Source organism: Mirounga angustirostris, unplaced genomic scaffold (assembly GCF_029215605.1).
Source record: "Mirounga angustirostris isolate CCGP_5_RB_7025 unplaced genomic scaffold, mMirAng1.0.hap1 SCAF_1, whole genome shotgun sequence".
NCBI lineage: Eukaryota > Metazoa > Chordata > Mammalia > Carnivora > Phocidae > Mirounga > Mirounga angustirostris.
This window is the reverse complement of record NW_026991709.1, coordinates 40019770-40038332: the sequence shown is the minus strand read 5'-3', so window position 1 is coordinate 40038332 and position 18563 is coordinate 40019770. Positions and strand designations below refer to the sequence as shown.

At 35.6% G+C, this 18563-nt stretch overlaps 1 protein-coding gene and 1 long non-coding RNA gene across 8 annotated transcripts in view; one reads left to right on the top strand and one right to left on the bottom strand.

Annotated features, from left to right (window-relative positions):
- Positions 1-1859: 1859 nt before the first annotated feature.
- On the bottom strand, positions 1860-18229 carry CUNH3orf38 (chromosome unknown C3orf38 homolog). 2 transcript variants are annotated; one of them, XM_045902694.3, is made up of 3 exons: positions 17933-18229; positions 14824-15062; positions 1860-13333 (listed from the first exon to the last, which is right to left on the bottom strand). In XM_045902694.3, exons 1-3 carry the CDS (start codon positions 18057-18059, stop codon positions 12656-12658), a joined length of 1044 nt encoding a protein of 347 aa, XP_045758650.1. In that variant the 5' UTR covers positions 18060-18229; the 3' UTR covers positions 1860-12655. The 2 variants fall into 2 exon arrangements, with proteins under 2 accessions (XP_045758650.1, XP_045758651.1); XM_045902695.3 differs by having other exon boundaries at positions 1860-13330.
- A 15-nt stretch (positions 18230-18244) lies between these two features.
- Positions 18245-18563, top strand: part of LOC129045361 (uncharacterized) — an 84223-nt gene continuing 83904 nt past the window's right edge. For 3 of the 6 annotated variants that reach the window (XR_010407999.1, XR_010407997.1, XR_010407993.1), the window contains exon 1: positions 18245-18429. This is a non-coding gene — a long non-coding RNA (uncharacterized LOC129045361). The remainder of the gene's footprint in view (positions 18430-18563) is intronic. The other 3 variants (XR_010407996.1, XR_010407995.1, XR_008504982.2) reach the window with 2 other exon arrangements.

The following is an 18563-nucleotide window of genomic DNA, read 5'->3' as shown; positions in this document are numbered from 1 at the left end:
AGGAATGAAATTATAGTATCAGCCAATATTTTGAACATATTCCTAAGTATGATTTGCACATTTTAGTGTATGTAAATTTTATATCAAAAGGAAAAAAATCAGATAGTGATTTATTGCCAACACTTATTCTTACTAAATGACCACATAAAAACTTAATTTGGTTTTCCTTTTAATTTTGTTGAAACCAAATAATTTTAGAGAAAGTTTAACAGCCACCTGACTTGCAAAACTTTTTGAAGTCTCTAGCATATTTACTTGTACAAAGTGTAAACAACATGCATATAGAGTGGCCACAGGTTTGAAACAAAGACCTTGGTGATGTAGGGCTGTTGATCAAATTTAAATAGCAAGTTTGTTGTTGCCATTGAATCAATCCAGAACTCTTTTTCAGGCTCAAAGGTGACAAGTAATGATATCAAACAAATGCTAGAGAGCATTAACAAAGTTTTTCAGATTCTTGGTTATAAAGATCTTACGGTCCACAATGAATCTGAGATTTGACATTTTTGATTACTCAGCTACCTCCGAGCAAACTGAAAACTGTCCAGCAGATCCTGAATTCCACAGTGCCTCCAGCTGGGTCTTTTCTTTCAACTTTTGCACCATCTGACTTACAAAACTTTTGTTGAAAAATCATTGTGGTGATTCCCTTTTCCTACACCTACTCCTTATGTGAATAATTCAAAATTCTCTGTGTTTAGTACCCAGAGGTTTTGATACCATAGGGCAGTGCAACATAATGAGGGTTCAGGAGGGCTGAGAAATAGATTTTACTCTTGTGAAGTGAAAGAATGGTAACTGTAAAAAAAAAAAAAAAAGTTGAAAAAAGGGAAGTGGTCTACTGCTCAGACCCAGAGCCACACTCAAGTTAGTGGAGAGAGGGCAGGAGATTGAGGATAAGGAAATAGATTGCCTTAAAAGTCTTCAAGCCAGCTTAAGTTTTTCTGAGTCTTCAGGTATGTTCAGAAGTACATGTTTTCCAGCTGGAAGTCCGCTAGTACAAAGCCGAGTCTATGACATAGACTCGAAGAAAAGCCTTAGCCACAAGATGTCACTAAAATTCCATGTTACACCTTAAGATGCTATTGCAAGCTTCTTTCCATCTAAAAAATTAGCAGCAGCATTTGAAATCTAAATAAAAGAAGGATAAAGTCTCTTTGATTCCTTAATTTTAAAAGAAAAAATGTGATGGGGAAAGAAAGGATGATGAAAGGCAAGGTAGTTTGGCCAATATTATCTCATGCTATCTGGGCCTTCACAAATTTGTTTCTAGCAAAATGCAACCCAATGAACATGTTTAAATGGAATTAACATTCAATAATTTAAAGTAGGTATTCGAAAATGGAACAACTTGTAAAAAACATTTTGTTAAAATCCTTGGAAAATACATTTTGTGAATAAAAAAACTTTATTAAAACAAATTTACCTTAGAAAATGAAATGTACCCAAAAAAAGGTACCTGTTCATTCATCCACGTAGTTCTAGGCAGCCTCTAAAATTTTTATAATTCAAGTTCACTTAGTCTTGAAGAAATTAGCTATTTCTTATTCAAAAGTGATAATTAAAAAAAGAGTGGTATATATTTATAGTACTATATTTTATGTATCTTGAGAACTTGTTTATTGGCATGCTACATTTATTATAGGTAAAAGTTAAAAACATCACTATGTAAAGTTAAGCAATTGGGACCAGAAGTATTTTAAAGGCACTTGTGTACAACTCTTGGGACTTTCCCTTATGCGCAAATCCAAGAACTTCAGAAGTTCCAGCTTTACAAAGACTAACCTATAAAATTAAGACATCACAGCAAGCCCACTGAATTTAAGTATAGAAATAAGACATATTTACCCATTTAATAATTATGATAATGAACAAAAGCTTTATTTTGGCCAGAAATAACAAAGAATATAAAAATCATTTGATGAAAATCTTGCCTCCCTCCAATATATTGTGCAAAAACATGTTCGTGCTCTACATGCTTCTGACAGACTGTCTACTGATAAATGACATGTCTTCTTGAAAATGTAATTTATAGAACGTGAACAAAAGAAAATAGTTTCAAGTTTTTTCACTCCAGTACTGAAAATGTTTCCAACTAAGACTTATTTGGGTGGAGAGTAAAAGGAGATAGTGGAATGATCTCTAACAAATTGCCAGAATACCAGGATTAGGAAAGGACAGAAAATAAGGGCATTGAATGGCTGCTAAAAATTAAAATCAAGGTGATGATATCAGTTAAATTGTTTGGGTGAAAAGGTGATTATTGCTTAAAAACAAAAAAACAGTAAAGTCAGATCAGCACAAACTTTGTGTACAATGTGTACTTTACATTTGTACACTCTGTAATAATGATATATATTCTAGCAGTTTTATTTTTTCCCACAATTCTGTTCTACATTCCTATGGTCATATAGAGAGGAAGCTTATCACTATTCTAGTATTCTAAGAATAGGTATGTGATTTAAAAAACTTGTTTTTCTTACTGATCCACATATAAAATTCTTTTTTAGTCATATACTATCACAATAATCTTCTCACCTAGAGCCGCCAAAAGAACAATCTACCTGTAGATGGTGTTAAAGGGGTTTCTCATCTGTCCTTTGCATTCAGCTCAGGAAAGTGTTCTTTCATGTTATGTTGCAGTATTTGGACATGGTTTTAAATATGTACCCAAACATGTTTCTGCAGTAAGCCAGGAATATAAGATTGTGGTGGGGGTGGGGATGAAGCTCTTCAGAACTGAGCCATTCACACAAGTTGTGTAATCTTAACATAATGTGAACTCCTTGCCATTATAATTCACATTATGAATCTGGAGGGATGTCTTTTCAAGACAGTGGGTAGACTGGTTGAAATGTCACTTAAGGAAGGCACCTAAAATCAAAGAAATGCGCTTTCCTGACATTAACAATATCTCAAAGAAATGTTTTTAATTTCTGTTCTTATCTCAAAACCTCATGTGAACACCTTTCCTCCACACAGGAAGTATCAGAAGAAAAAAGTTTTGCAACTTCCTGCTCAGTTTTTCATACAGTATTATAAAAACAGTATAGACTGAAGCATTAAAATTTGTAATCAGCATATTGATGGTTTACTGTTGATAACTAACTGCTCTCTTAAGAAAGTTGATTGGCTTTTTTACAACCCTTTTATTCACCTAACACCTTCATTGCTGCCCAAATAGCTAGTGTACATACCATCATTAAAGATTGTAATACATTCTGTCTAGTTCTCACCAAAGCTTATTGCCCAGTGTAATCTTGTTTTCCATATTGATGAATTTTCAGGGATGAATAGAACAAGAAGTTGCTAAGAACTTCTCACTCTTATATGTAACACACACATATGCCAAATGATTCAGACACTGCACATTAGTGGTTCTGTCTGCAAAATACGATATCCTCTAAACACATGATGGGAAGTTGCTCTTCCATGTTGTCCCTGAATTATGAGATTTTCTTTTTGACAGAATTTTTCCAATTGCTCGTTTTATAATCTCTGATTATATTTATTAATATGAGACTGTTTTTACCACTCAGCAACAACGCCTTTTTTAAAATTATTACTTCCTGTTATATTTGTTTGATATTTGAACCAAGACTCCAAGTTCAGACCCACAGGTAACGACAGTTCTACGGTTGTCAGAGGCTAGCGAGCATTATTTCCAAGGATTATGTCCAATGACACAATGCAGAAAATAAGTGGAAAATGGATATAATCATTAAGACAAGAGATGTTAAAATATGGCTTAGTGTCCAAGTAACAGATCTAAGGCAGGACTCTACTAACGGAAGGACTCTGGTGACAATCTAAAGTGAGCTGGCTTTCTGCCACAAGCACTGAGTGGGCTGTGTGTGCCAGGTGTCTGGGACAAAAACTTGCTTTCATTTTAAGAAATGCAACTCCGAATGATACTTCTGTAATTCTGAACTCTTCATCTTGAATGACAAATTTTAAACTGGGATGTTATTTTATACCTGTTCAGGAAAAATAAAATTACCCAAATTCATTTACCAGAGAAACCAATGCGCCTCAAAATAAATGACGTGAGACTTTTGATGGTGATGCAAATATTTCACTGGCCATGTACTATTAACCAGTGGTGAATGGACTGCAGGCCACATTTCATATTCATAATTGTCCTTCCTTGTATAGTTCAGCTGAAATTTTAAAAACATCATACTCACAGAATCTCTTGCATAACACATAGATTCTGATTCTGCATTCACATTATGACATTACAGTATTTGTTACTATTTTCATCACTTTTCAATGAGTCATTTTGTGAATCGGAGATAAAAGAGTACCAACCATAAAATGCAAATTTAACAAGCATTAAAATTCACAGGTAAGTACATTAGTAAAAATACACTGTTGACTTCATGTTGCCTGTGATAAACTGACCAACATAGTCTGTTATTACATATGCATCTAATGATTGTACACTAAGAACATAACACTATTAAAAACTAAATGAGATTTGGGGTGCCTGGGTGGCTCAGTCGTTAAGCATCTGCCTTCGGGTCAGGTTATGATCCCAAGGTCCTGGGATCGAGCCCCACATCTGGCTCCCTGCTCAGAGGGAAGCCTGCTTCTCCCTCTCCCACTCCCCCTGCTCGTGTTCCCTCTCTCGCTGTTTCTATCAAATAAATAAATAAAATATTAAAAAAAAAACTAAATGAGATTTTAATTTACCTATAAAACTTGCTAAATATGTGAACTATGTGCATAAGATTTCCAAAATATATGTGATATGGAAAAAAAAGTTTCAGTGCATTTTTTTTCCCCTGTGAAACTGCTAAACTAATTACCAAGGATCACCATCCTTTTGGGGCATTGTTCTAATCCAAAGGTTAGGGCTTTACCTACAATTCAGAATAAGGACCAAAAGAAGACAATGGTTAAAGCAGCAAGTAGGGCATCAATGAGAGAGCAGAGGGAAGCACTTTCTAATAAACTTTTATTACACAGTAAATGTTATTTGATGCAAGTTAAAGTGAGAAAAGCATTAAGAAACCAGAACAAATATTTTAAGTACCAAGTGTCTTCCATTAGGGTACCTGGTACATAGTAAGTGCTTTGTAGGTGGTTTACCAAATTAAGAGAAGACTGTTTAAGGGAAAACACTAATACATTATTTAAAATCAACTTTTTTCTCAGTCCTAAACTGTTGCTCTAGCTTAAGGTTGATTTAGAATTAAAATTATGGCTTATTCTATAATTATCTTAGTTCCTATGAGTTCAATTTTATGATTGTTCTACTACTAGTCCCAGCATTAAAGCCCCTGACATGCTTAACTTTTCTATTGCTATCTTGTTTCTGTACTCTAAGCTCGTTCTATTGCAAAGCTAATCTACTCCAATCAGTACAGTCAGTACAGCAAAACCTCCTGTCTTTGCTAAACAAGTATTTTCCATTAAACTTCCTAGAATAACTTTTAATAACCTTATGAGTACACCCACCCAGGGCCATGCTTCCTACAGAAAAATCCTATCCCAAATCTGCCACTCATCTCCAATGTCACTATTAAATGTATGTCAACTCCTATTACTCAGTCTCTTTGAAGGAATCATCTATCTAGTACTTGATTATTTTATTAACATCTAAATTTTTACTACAGGTTTTTGGCAGTCTATAATTTGGCCTTCTGTCAACCAATTGCACTTTTCAACTAAAACATGAAAATATATTTTGAACAAATGTAACAAAGCAAAAAAGTTTTACACAACAGTAGTTCAAACAACGTCAGAATTTCTAGTGATTAGAAAATGGGAAACAGGGGCGCCTGGGTGGCTTAGTCGTTAAGCGTCTGCCTTAGGCTTAGGTCATGATCCCAGGGTCCTGGGATCGAGCCCCGCCTCGGGCTCCCTGCTCAGTGGGAAGCCTGCTTCTCCCTCTCCCACTCCCCCTGCTTGTGTTCCCTCTCTCACTGCATCTCTCTCTGTCAAATAAATAAATAAAAGCTTAAAAAAAAAAATAGAAAATAGGAAACTATTTTAAAGGCTTCATACTTTTTTCTAGAAATGTGTAATATTTCATCCTCTTGTTTTTCCCTCTGTAAATAGAAATACATACACTACACACATATTTATAAATGTGTATTTGTTAAAAAAAAACAAAGAATAAAAAGTGTTTTTCAATGAGCATAATTTATAAGGAAGCAAAATAATTTCTTCAACTTCAATGAACTACAAATTCCTTTAAAATATTCTTGAGTTGCTAAGAAAGTGTACATTCACAAAACCATGTAACTTCAAAATAGCAGTTTAGAAATCATCAAATTGTTTATTTTTACATGTGAAGAAAATGAGAATTAGAGTTTAAATTCTTTCACTATAAGGTAGTAGCAGTAGTCACATTAGAAATGAAGTACAAGAAAAAAACAGGCTTTGTAGTTGAAAAATTAAATCATCCCTCCACCCACGCACCGCCCCCCTCCCCCCGCATGCAAAATAAAAACAGGAAAAAAATCCCCATAACAAAATTTTGTGAACTTCAGCACATTACTTAACTTTGGGGGCCTCAGTTTCTTCATCTTTTATAAAAGCATAATAAAACTTCAATAATTCTATCTAGCAGATTATTGTTGATTGTATTAGAGCTCATATATTAATATTCAGGAGGATAACTTTGGCTTTATTCATTAAACAAATATTTATGAGCACCTAATACATACACTAAGCATTGTCTTTAGCAGACAGGCAAAGGGCTAGGAATATAAAAGGCTCTGAAAAAGTATCATGTATTCCCTTATTTATATCTTTAATAAATATCAACTTGAATACCTAGTCTCTGTGCAAAGCAATGGAAAAAAATGAAAGCCAAACAGCTATAGTCTCTGCTCTCAGTTTAAAATCTAGTGGGGGAGATTAACAAATTAGTAAATTAATATTTAAAGTGCTAGGGCTGAAATAAACAGCTCTGATAAATATTAAAAATGGGATCCACTTACAGAGGGAAAACACTTAAGACAAATCCTAAAAGATAAAAATTAAGCAGCCATGCAAAAAGCTAGGAAAATTTTAGACAGATAATATACACAAAACACCTCAAGAGAAAAAATGCTTGACTTAAAGAAATTTCCAGTTTTTAAACCATTTCAATCATAGCCCTTTTGATTCTATATTATCAGACTGCAACAACAAAAAATTAAATTTCACTATTTTGTATATAGACCCACATTGACTTACATGGGGCTACATCCCAATAAACCCAACAGAAGTTGAAAATATCATTAGGTTGAAAATGCATTTAATAGGTTAGGACCTATTGAATACCTTATCTTTGCCTAGCCTACCTTAAATGTGTTCAGAACACTTATATTAGCCTACAGTAGGGCAAAATCATCTAATACAAAACCTATTTTATAATAAATAAGGTGTCAAATATTTCATGTAACTTACTGAATACTGTAATGAAAGTGAAAAACAGAATGAACATATGGATACCAAATGATTTTAAGTATACAGGTTGTTTACCCTTGTGACTACATGGCTGACTGGGACATGGGGCAACCTGCTGCTGAGCAGCACCGAGAAGACCAAAATTCAAAGTACCGTTTCTACTGGGACGCCTGGCTGGCACAGTCAGAGTATATGACTCCTGATCTTGGGGTCATGAGTTCAAGCCCTACGTGGGGTGTAGGGATTACTTAAAACAACAACAAGTATGGTTTCTACTGAATGCATTTCAATTTCATGCCTTTGTAAAGTTGAAAAATCCTAAATCGAACCACTGTTAAGTCAGCGACTGTCTATACTTGCCAATAAAAGCAGAAGGCTAAGTAAGCACAGGACAAATACTAAGACTACTTAATAGCAGATGCTGGCTGGACCAAACAATGCATGAAAACGAGTGAAATCAAACCTAGATGGTGATGAAAACCAGATTATAAAACCTGGACTTTAGGGGCGCCTGGGTGGCTCAGTCAGTTAAGTGGCTGCCTTCGGCTCGGGTCATGATCCCAGGGTCCTGGGATTGAGCCCCGCATCGAGCCCCGCATCGGGGTCCCTGCTCCACGGGGAAGCCTGCTTCTTCCTCTCCTATTCCCCCTGCTTGTGTTCCCTCTCTCGCTATGTCTCTGTCAAATAAATAAATAAAATCTTTAAAAAAAAAAAAAAAAAAGAACTGTCCAATCACTATATTATATATCTGAAACTAATGTAACACTGTATGTTAATTATACTACAATTAAAAAAAAAAATTCTTTTAGAAAAGAATCACCAGATCAAGTAATTTACCATCTACTTAGGGAGGCAGTAGTAACTTACATGTAACAATTTGAGAATTAAATAGAATACTAACCATCAGTATTTTAAGAGATGGAAAAGATTCACACAAACTTGTGAAACTAAGTACTTCAAGAAAAAAGGCTTTCCTAAGTAGTTAACTGATTTTAATTTTTGTTCAGAAAACATCAGATAAGTAACACAGTTGGCACTGTGCAGCAGGGGATTCTTTCAATTCTTAAATTCATTAATTCAAATGTAACTAATTTCATACTTGAAATTTAGGGTGTCTAAAAACTGAAGATGAAAACTGCTAGCCAAAGAACCCTCAGTAAATGACTCACTATGAAGGGCAATACTGGGCAGTACTAGGAATAGAAATTAGGAGGTACCAAATTCTAGGCCAGTGATTCTATTAACACTTCATGTCTAACACATTTCTGGAGTTTATGGTTTAATACATTGAAGTACATTCTATCTCACAGTAAATAATACTCCATTTTAATATTAATGTTTTACTGAAGGACTACTGGAAAAGGTTCAAACTAGAAAAAATAAAGCTAAAAAGAGTTAGTGCACTCTAATACAGTTCTGAAATATTTTCCTTCTAACTCTAAATGAAGTGGTCTGTCAAAATATCTTATATTCTGCATTGATACGATCAATATGGCACAGCCAGGGCCACACAGCTACTTAAAATTTCAATTAAGTGTTCTTTTTTCCTGACCCATACAAAAAGATATAACCATACCTAAAAAAAAAAGGGCCTAAAGCAGTTCTCACCATAAGACATCTAAACTAGGAAACTGAAACTTAACATAGGAAATTTAGGTAAATAACCTATTGATGTATTATTTTACCTTGTGCTTGATTCAGTGATTTAAATTGTAGATGCTGCATAAATATGCCAACTAAACTTGAAGAGAACCCAGATGCAGAAAGTCTTATTTCCCAGCACTTGCAGGTGTGCTATCTGCATTCAAACTTGAGTATATACAAATGTTATAAATAGGGTGGGAGTGAGGGGAGTGAGAGGGAATGGTGTGAGATCACATATACAAGCCCTTCAGAGGAAATGATCCTACGTTTAAAATCCTTCAAAAAAATTAGCAGTATACAATCATTACTAAATAAACATCTCAGGATAAAGTTTTTGTAAAGATCTAGAGTTTTTTTTTTTTAAGATTTTACTTGAGAGAGCAAGGGGGGTGCCGCAGGGGCAGAGGGGGAGGGAGAAAACAGGCTCCCTGCTGAGCAGGCAGACCAATGGGCTCATTTCCAGGGTCCTGGGATCATGACCTGAGGAGAAGGCAGATGCGTAACCGACTGAGCCACCCAGGCACCCTGAGAATTTTTTTGAATACTTTTTCTTTTCAGACTTTTCCCTCACATTTTCTCTAATGCATGTTATTGTTCATTAAATTTATCTTGCCAAAATAAAATGAATTTGGAATATTTTTGTTTCACTTAACAGTATTTCAGTAGGTTTTGTCTTAGTATCTGATGTCTTTTGAAAAACAAAATCTACAAATTAACAACTGTCATAAACGAATAGATTTCCTATCCTTTCATTCATAAGGAAGATTTAGTCCTCTAGCTTAGGGACTCCAGCAAGGGCACAAAATTTTCTAAAAATAATTTTAGTATCGAAAAGTAGTTTGGAGGAAATATAACTATTATGGCAGGATTTTAACATGAAGTATAAGGATCCTTATAGGAGTCACAGACGTGCTTTAGGGAAGTCCATAAGCTCACTGAAATAATGCAAAAATTGTAATACTATATGCAAACACATTCTTTTCTGGGAAGAGAACACAGCTCTCATTTTTCAAAAAATCCATGACCACTCCCCACAGCCCAAATTAAGAATCATGAAGAAAAAGCATCTAAATTTGTGAATATGGATACTAATAAAAACATTAGAGTATGGTTTTTGTTCATGTTTATCATCTACTTAGCCATAATAGCCATTTTGTTAAAACACAAAATCGCTGATTTTTTAAATTAAGCCACTATTCTTTAAACCCTTTTTTTTGGTGCTATTACAATTTCTTACAGGCACTGGGTAACTAGCTTCCTTTAGCTTAAGAAAACACAGGAACAAAGTTTTCCTGTGTTGGCCATTTGCAAGCTGATTTTATAAAACAGAGCTGGCTTTTTTTCTGTTATTTGGTATTTTAGTAAGACTCATGAAATTTGTTTTTGGCATTCTAGATACTAATAAAACATCCCAATGTAACTATTACTTAAAGGTATTTTTATTTTAATGAGAACAGATACTTCATGTATGCCCTTTTATTAGGCTATCGCACATCAGTCTACAGTAAATAAAGCCCAGTTGCCCCCCTGGTTTGACCATTCATTCAATCACTATGAATTATGTGTAGTGCTGTATTCTTTACTACTTGACTCCAACAACTTTAAAATACCAGTTGAGGGTGAAATGAAGAAAAAGAGACCTAAAGCTGGGGTCTCTGCCATTCCCTAACATATACAAAACAAAAGGATGGTAGCAAAAGAAGAGTTAATCTGCAGTGTGCTTCTGGACCTTCTCAAAGACCTGACCAAGCTCTAAACTTCGTGAATAAATTTCAATTCCTCCAGGTCTTCTTTCTCTGAACAGAAACATATACACTTCCCCTAAAGTGATTAGAGCCTTCCAGTTTATCCCATTCCGACCCTTGGGCTTTTTAAATTTAGTAAATTTTAAAAGAAGGTTAAATTTGTTAGCATGGAGCCTAAAAATTTCTGTGTATCTGTATGAAATTCAAACAAATGATCAAAAAAAACCCATCACTAGTAAGAACCAAAGACAAAATCTAGATGCAGAAAAGTCTTTTATACAGTATGTAAACTTCTTTTGCTCATACCTGAACCCATTTAGTTAAACATTAGGTCTTACTGTGTGGCCCAGCTGTAGGGATTCACAGTAAATAAAACATAGTTTCAATTCTCGAGAGAGTCTATCAGGAAGGTTTCAAATTTCTAACGCTGATTAAAAGAACATGCAAAGATTGCAGCCTTACTTGAGCATTACACAAATTCAAAAAGCCAATACTGAAGGTAGCCAGAGGCAATTTCTGCCCACCCTGAGCATCTGTAGTAATATTTCTGCAGTACTCATCATCAATAGCACAAAGGAAACAGATGGGAATAGTTTCTAATTTTATCCTTTACTCAGGATATTTATTGAGTACATGTTATAATGATACTCTATACTTAAAGGAGAAAATGATAACTTGCTTTAAATCTAAACAATATACTATTCTTATAGCAGACAGTAGGAATTTCCCTCCTTTATTAAGTTCTTATTTTAGGATGTATCAATTTGTACTCCTCATAAAAGGCATGGCATTAAAATACAAAAAAGATGAGTTTTTTCCTCCTGCTTCCAAAATTCTTGTTACCCTAGATGATCACGAGAAGAGTTAAAGGTAAAAAATTAACATGTACAACACATCATCACAACAATTCCCAGCTGAATTTTTTCCATATGGCATTTTTGTAAATTAAAATTACTAACTAAATCAAAGATCAGCAAGCAGTTGCCAAGTGATGAAGAATTTAAACCCTAAAGCAACTATGTAATTAATCTGGAACCTTAACTTTGTAATTCAAACCTAGTAAAACAATTTAGAGGTGAGAAATCCTAATAATTTTAATTTATGATGTGGGAGTATATCTATATTTGTATATAGATATGACCACATTATAAATTTGTGTGTGTTTTTTGGGGGTTTTTTTTGGTCACCTCTTCCAAGATCAAGAGGAAAATAGTAATTCATTTAAGTTAGAACTGGGCACACCTTTTAAAAAATTTCAACAGTATGTTTCCTTTATATGGTATTACAATAAATGTTCTATAAAACTTAGCTGAAGCCTTAGATAAGAATAAGGTCTGTTTTGAGAATAGCACTTATCAATGCCCACGAGTTCAGAAAATGTTGCAGATTTTAAGATACTTAGCTTGGACTACTATAGATAACTTTGAAAAATGTTCCTCATTTTAAAAAGGCAAAGTAAATTTTCCCCACCTGCTAAATTATTGGACTTTTTGCGTGAGAATGTCACTTAAGTTTTCTAAAACGGTAACTCTGAGTTTACATTAAACCTTTCCAACAGGAAAAGTACAGATATTAGCAGAATATTCACTAAGTAAAATGAAAATATTACCTGGTTTTCTAAGGCACACCATTAGTTATACCATCTAAAGTGGGATTTATTTGATGAACTGCATTAGCTCTCAGAACATTTGCTTCAACTCAGGTAGAAAGAGGCAAGTATTCACATAATATGTTCGTCTGTTATCAAGAAAGATATTTCAACTAAAATATGTCAATCCTCGCATCTGAAATCACTTAGACATTACTAATGTGGTATCTGGAAGAGTTTCTGTATAGAAGGTTTTTTAGGCTGACAAACATGTTCAGTGCTTTAGAGGGCTCGGTAAACTCAGTTCTCTTTTGTTCAACAATGCCTCATCTCCACTGCATAAAGCTTGGTCTCCAGTTCCACTATCCAATGCCTGCCTTACATTAAGCTGTACTTCGTTGGTACTGCATAAAGTAACAGTGTTATAAAAGGCATCTAGATCACAAGGTTCAAATGTAATAGCTGGTTTCATTAATGTTCCAGGAGCAAGAGAACCCTCTCCAATAATTCTTAGGTTGATAAACTTGATTTTCCACGTATTTTCCACAAAAGGGCAGCGTATGAGTCCAAAAATTTGTTCAAAAATGCCCAAACAAGTATTCCCTCGGTGGACAGTCCCAGCAACTCCAACCATAACCAGACCATGCGGAGAAGAAGCACATTTCAGTCCATGGGAATCTAGGTTGGGACTGAGAAAAAGATACTCTTCTTTCACTAGGGATAGCAGACGAAGGCTCACAATTTCTGCTCCACAGTAGTCTATCACATTTTGTTCAGAGGTGTTGTAATAAAACCTAAGCTTGACATCGTGCCAGAAGTGCTGTGGCCCCCATTCATCTTGAGGTGGTCCCAGAAAAGGATTCTGAGAATTAAGAAGTTCAAAGAACCAGTGACAAAATTCTTCTCCTAATCGACGAAAATCAACCTTTTCAGCTTTATCTTCTTTTTCCTGCTGATTAAGATAAATAAAATATAAAATATAACAAAGGTCAGTTCTCTTATCTTTTTTTCTACCTAGTCTGTTTTAGAGCTAAGTTTTCATATGCTGAGTATAGCAGAAGCTAAATAAACTACAAGTGAACTCACTGAACCCATCATGCACAAACTGTTTTTCCAAAAAGGGGAAAATCATTTTAGAATTTCCCACCTTAAACATCTGAAAATTCAGCTAAGAAATTAAGGTTTAACAAGGCCTCTCAAAATATCAGCATGAACAGTCAACAATGATTTACATAAGTATTTTCTCTTGTGTCAGTGGTTTCACAATGTCTGTCAAAACCTTCAAACTGATGCTTTAAATGGATATACTTCGTTGCATATAATCTACACTAAAATAAAGTTGGTAACAAATAAGAATTTTTTACTACCTTTAAACAGAGTTCTAATATGACTGAAATACATTACTTTTTATGATTGGGATTATTTTTATACTGTGATTTCTCTTTTTTACAAAGGGTAATGTTATTGCAAAAATATACCTGACAAGCTTGATTTTATTCATCTATGTGAATAGATGAGAATATTCCAGAGCACAGTACCTCATTTTGATGGTAAGAATCTTTTATTGACAGAGCACCCATGATTGAGTATGTCTGGCTCTGTGCTTGGGACTTATGGACTATTTCTTTCTATCCTCACAAGCCTAATTACACAGATACTATCATTATTATGCCTGCTTTATAGATAAAGTAAACAGGGCTCAGGAAAGTCAAGTTACTTGCTCAAGTTCACACCTAACACAGGGCAGGACCTATTTGAAGTCACATCTGTATGATTTCAGAGTCAACATTCTCTTTAGCATATTAAGAAAGCTCTTAGAAGATCCTTTCCTAATGTGAAAGCAAATTCCACTTACTGTAAAACCTCACAAATTCAAAGTATGTAGTTTAAAATTTGCAAATTCATGGAAGGGGCTTCTGGAGTGGGTGGCAAATTTCTATTTCCTGACCAGAGTGGTCATTACAAATGTTTTTGCTTTATGGACGTTTATTAAGCTATATATTTGATCTGAAAAAGGGGTTGTCTTTCTGTGCTGTGTTTAAAAAAAATAAAGTAAATAAAATTAAAAAAAATAAAATTTGCAAATTACCTAGAGTTCATACAGTCAATATTTAAATATTCACACAGTATCTAAAATGTCCAGTGGATACAAAGAAATAGGAACAGACAATGTCAGCTGGAAGAAATTATTACAAGAGGATTTTTCCTAGCTTAAAAAAAAAAAAATCAAATGTAAAAATTACTTAAGTTTCTCTCATAGAATTTTTACAATTTAATACCTTTACTGGTCTGCTTTACTGGTCTTCCTTTAGAATGCAAAGGATATGATGTGAAGCTAAATTATAAAAGCCAAAATATTAGCCATGTTCCCACAGATCTAGGATTATCTAAAGAGTTTAGACAGAACTATGATTTAGGGTATAAATATAAGATCTATTTTACCTGTTGAAATAGTCTAATGTCCTCTGTCTTAACTGGCTCAGGTGTTTCCTTCAATTTCAGATGTAACTGCTTTTTCCAGTAATCCTTTGCATGCTGAATAAGACTGTGCTTTTCAGTAGCTGGAGGTATAATAACCCCCTGTGTTGCCAAGTACTTAAATATGACTTCTCGGTGGACTTTCTTACGCTTCAAAAGTTCTTCTACACTTTGACTGTACAATAATATTGCACGAACGGCATCTAGAAGGAAATTATAAAGATTAGTAGAAAATCACAAGTCACTTATAAATCTGTCCAGGGTCAGCAGAAACCCTATCAAATGATATTTATAAATTCCTGTCATGACATTACTCCTTTTTCACGAGATGGTAATTTTTAAAAACCAGAAAGTGGGTTGTCACATTTTGGGTTTAAAAAATTTTTTCTTTATGCTTTAAACTTCCCTATCTAAACTTACTTACCTCTTCCTTTCACTTCTCATAAGATAGTAAAAGTTTTGCATTTTTTTTTAAAGAATGACATGTTTTAAGAAAAAAATCTGAGCCAGAGAAAAAAATTTTTTTCTAAGAAGGCCAATGGACCTAAATTCATTTATAATGCCTAACATAGGTAAAATTTCAGTTATTTTAGATGTGCAAGGACTTTTAAACTCCTTACTCTATAGACAATGAAAGTTGAGGATATATGAGGTATCAACAATCATGCTTCTAAGAAGTGGCAGAACTGAGACCTGTATTCTTTTTCTAATTTAAAAAAATGTTATATTAAACAGATCAAAGATTTTACATGTATAAAGAATACAGAATAGCAAAAAAATGAACTCCCATGTATACAAAACATAACTTAAGACTGAAAGGGCACAGTACCAGATACTATCATTATTATGCCTGCTTTATAGATAAAGTAAACAGGGCTCAGGAAAGTCAAGTTACTTGCTCAAGTTCACACCTAACACAGGGCAGGACCTATTTGAAGTCACATCTGTATGATTTCAGAGTCAACATTCTCTTTAGCATATTAAGAAAGCTCTTAGAAGATCCTTTCCTAATGTGAAAGCAAATTCCTCTTACTGTAAAACCTCACAAATTCAATATTTGTATTGAATACAAATTTGTATTGAATACAAATCAATACAATATTTGTATTGAATACTAGTATCTTTGAGGCCCTCATTTTAACCCTCCCTACTTAATACTATTCTCTCTCTCTACTCACCCACCTTAGAGGTAGCTGCTATCCTAAATGTTGTTTATCAATACCTTGCTTTTCTTTAAAATTGTACAGCATAACTATGAACTCCTAAACAATACAGTTTGGAATTTTTGGAACACACTATAAATCCAATCCATATATATACATACGTACACACACACACATACAGTCTTTCATATTCAGCTTTTCACTTAATGTCATTTCTGACATTAATCTGTGGATATATGTAGCTCTAGCTAATTTTTTGACTGTTAATTCATTTAACTGTACCACAGTAAATTATATGACTACATCACAAGGTTATCTATCCTTCTGTTCATAGATTTTTACTGGGTGTGTCCAATTACTAACACCATCACTTTGAACATTTTCATAAATGTCTCCCAGTGCACAGAGGGGCAAGCAGCATGAGGATCACCTGGGAGCTGAAGAAATGCTGAATTTCTGGGCTCACTCCAAAACTACTGAATCAGAATCTGCATTTTTCACAAGAGTCCTGAGGGATTGATTCACAAGCACATTCAAGCTTGAGAAGCTCAGGCCCAGAATATGAGCCCGGAAATAAGCAAATAATTCCACTTAGAGATGATGTCAAACTTGTTTTCCAAGGTTCTAATTTACACTCCTCCAATTGTCAAAGAGCTGCTTTGCGTGATCACCACGTTTAGTTTTTTGCCAATATGGCAGACAGGAAAACACTGTGTTTTGGTTTTCATTTCATTGCTTTTTAAAGAGATTATCTTTTCATAATAAACAAACAGAGATGACCTTTGCATATGCTTATTATTTTCTTCCTCTCTGAGAAACTATCTCTCCAAATCATTTAACATTTCTGTACTGGGAAGTTTCTTTTTATTTGCTTTTAGACCCACCATCAATTAAATCCAACATTTTTATCTATTACAATTTTAAACTCACACTCACAAGGACTGTTAGGTGGTGATTAGCATGTGAAATAGATAAATGCTTAAGAACTATATTAAGTCAAAAAAAAAAAGAACTATATTAAGTCTAAAACTATTTGCATTCTTAATTCTTAGGAATTTCTTCTTTCAATGTTTGAGGAAACATTTAAGTTTGAATTTTCAAATGAATGATTTTCTTAAATGGCAAAACGTAAATCCAATTTAAAACCAGAGAAATACAGATTATGCTTTCGTAGTTATTTAAGTCATACTAACATAGAAGTCTGGAGTTTTCACATTTTAAAGTAAGACTGTCCCGATGATATGCCAAGTGAAATACACACACAGGCTTCTTGATTACATTTTTATATGGAGTAGCTACAATCAATATTGATTGAATATTAATAACCCTTTAAATCTACTCTACAGAAATGTTCATTTGGCTCTGAAAGCAACATATTCCTACTACGCAAAACCATCTCAGAAAAAAATTAGATCCCAAAAGAGACATGGATTCAAACTATCTGCTCTTTTATTACAGTAGTTTTAACTACAAGGCTCAAGTGTTTATGATATCCTCCCAGAGGCCTGAAGAAGAAAACTTGAGTCAGCAGCTGACTCCCCAGATCAGCCGAAAACGAAAATGAAAAACACCCTGGAAATTCTGAAATCACTATTCACGTACTCTAAATTCTCGAAAAAAATAAGCATTTGCCCATACATCCAGCAGGTAAAGCCTGGAGGCAGCGCGGTTTCCAGGGCCACCACCTCTCCCGGGGATGTGGCGCTTCAGGGGCCTGAAGGCGCACGGCGGTTCCCAGGCCGGGAGGCAGCGGCGGCGGCCGGGACTCTCGAGAGTTCCGCCCCAGCACCGTCGGACCCCGTTGCGGGCCGAGGTCTCGCACCTCCTCTGCTCCCACGTTCTGGCAACCTGGGGCCCTAGTGAGGTCTTGGGAGGGGCGTCCGCCCCTGGGGAGAAAAGTCAGCACTTACCTTGCCGGTCCTCAGGCTGCACCAGGCGGTTGGTGATGGTGTCGCACAGGGCCATGATATCATCGTTGTCTAGTAGGCCGAGGAGGTTACGGCAGCCCTCCATCTCTGGGTAGCTGAGCCCCGACATCTCGACCCCCAAAAGGCGGGGGGAAGAGGACGACCTAGTAATGCCGTCCCTGCAGGCCCACCAGGCCGGCGCCTAGGCAACATACACCGGAAGTGCCTTTCTTGTTGTTCGCCGCCAAAGGGCCTCGGGTATTCCAAACCCCTGGGCGGAAGTGATTGCCAACAAGGTCAATCAGGAAATGCGGTGCTCCGACTTGTCGTTCCGGGCTGGACAGGACGGAGGGGAATCCAACGGATCACATTTTAGGAACTACCGCGTTTGCACCGAGAACAGCGATCTTCCACAAGGAACCTGGTTCCGGAAAGCGATGCCCTTTACTCTGAGGAGTCCAACCTCCAAAAATGCGCCTGGAAGGGCTGCGCAGGTGCAGGTGCGTGGAAAGCGGGTGGCGGTTCCTGCGCACGGCGAGCTCCCGTGATGCCGCGGGGCCGGCCAATGGAGGCGCCTGCTCCCCGCCCGTGGGCCTGACCCCCGGGAGCGCTTGAACGTCCTCTGCGGCCAGTT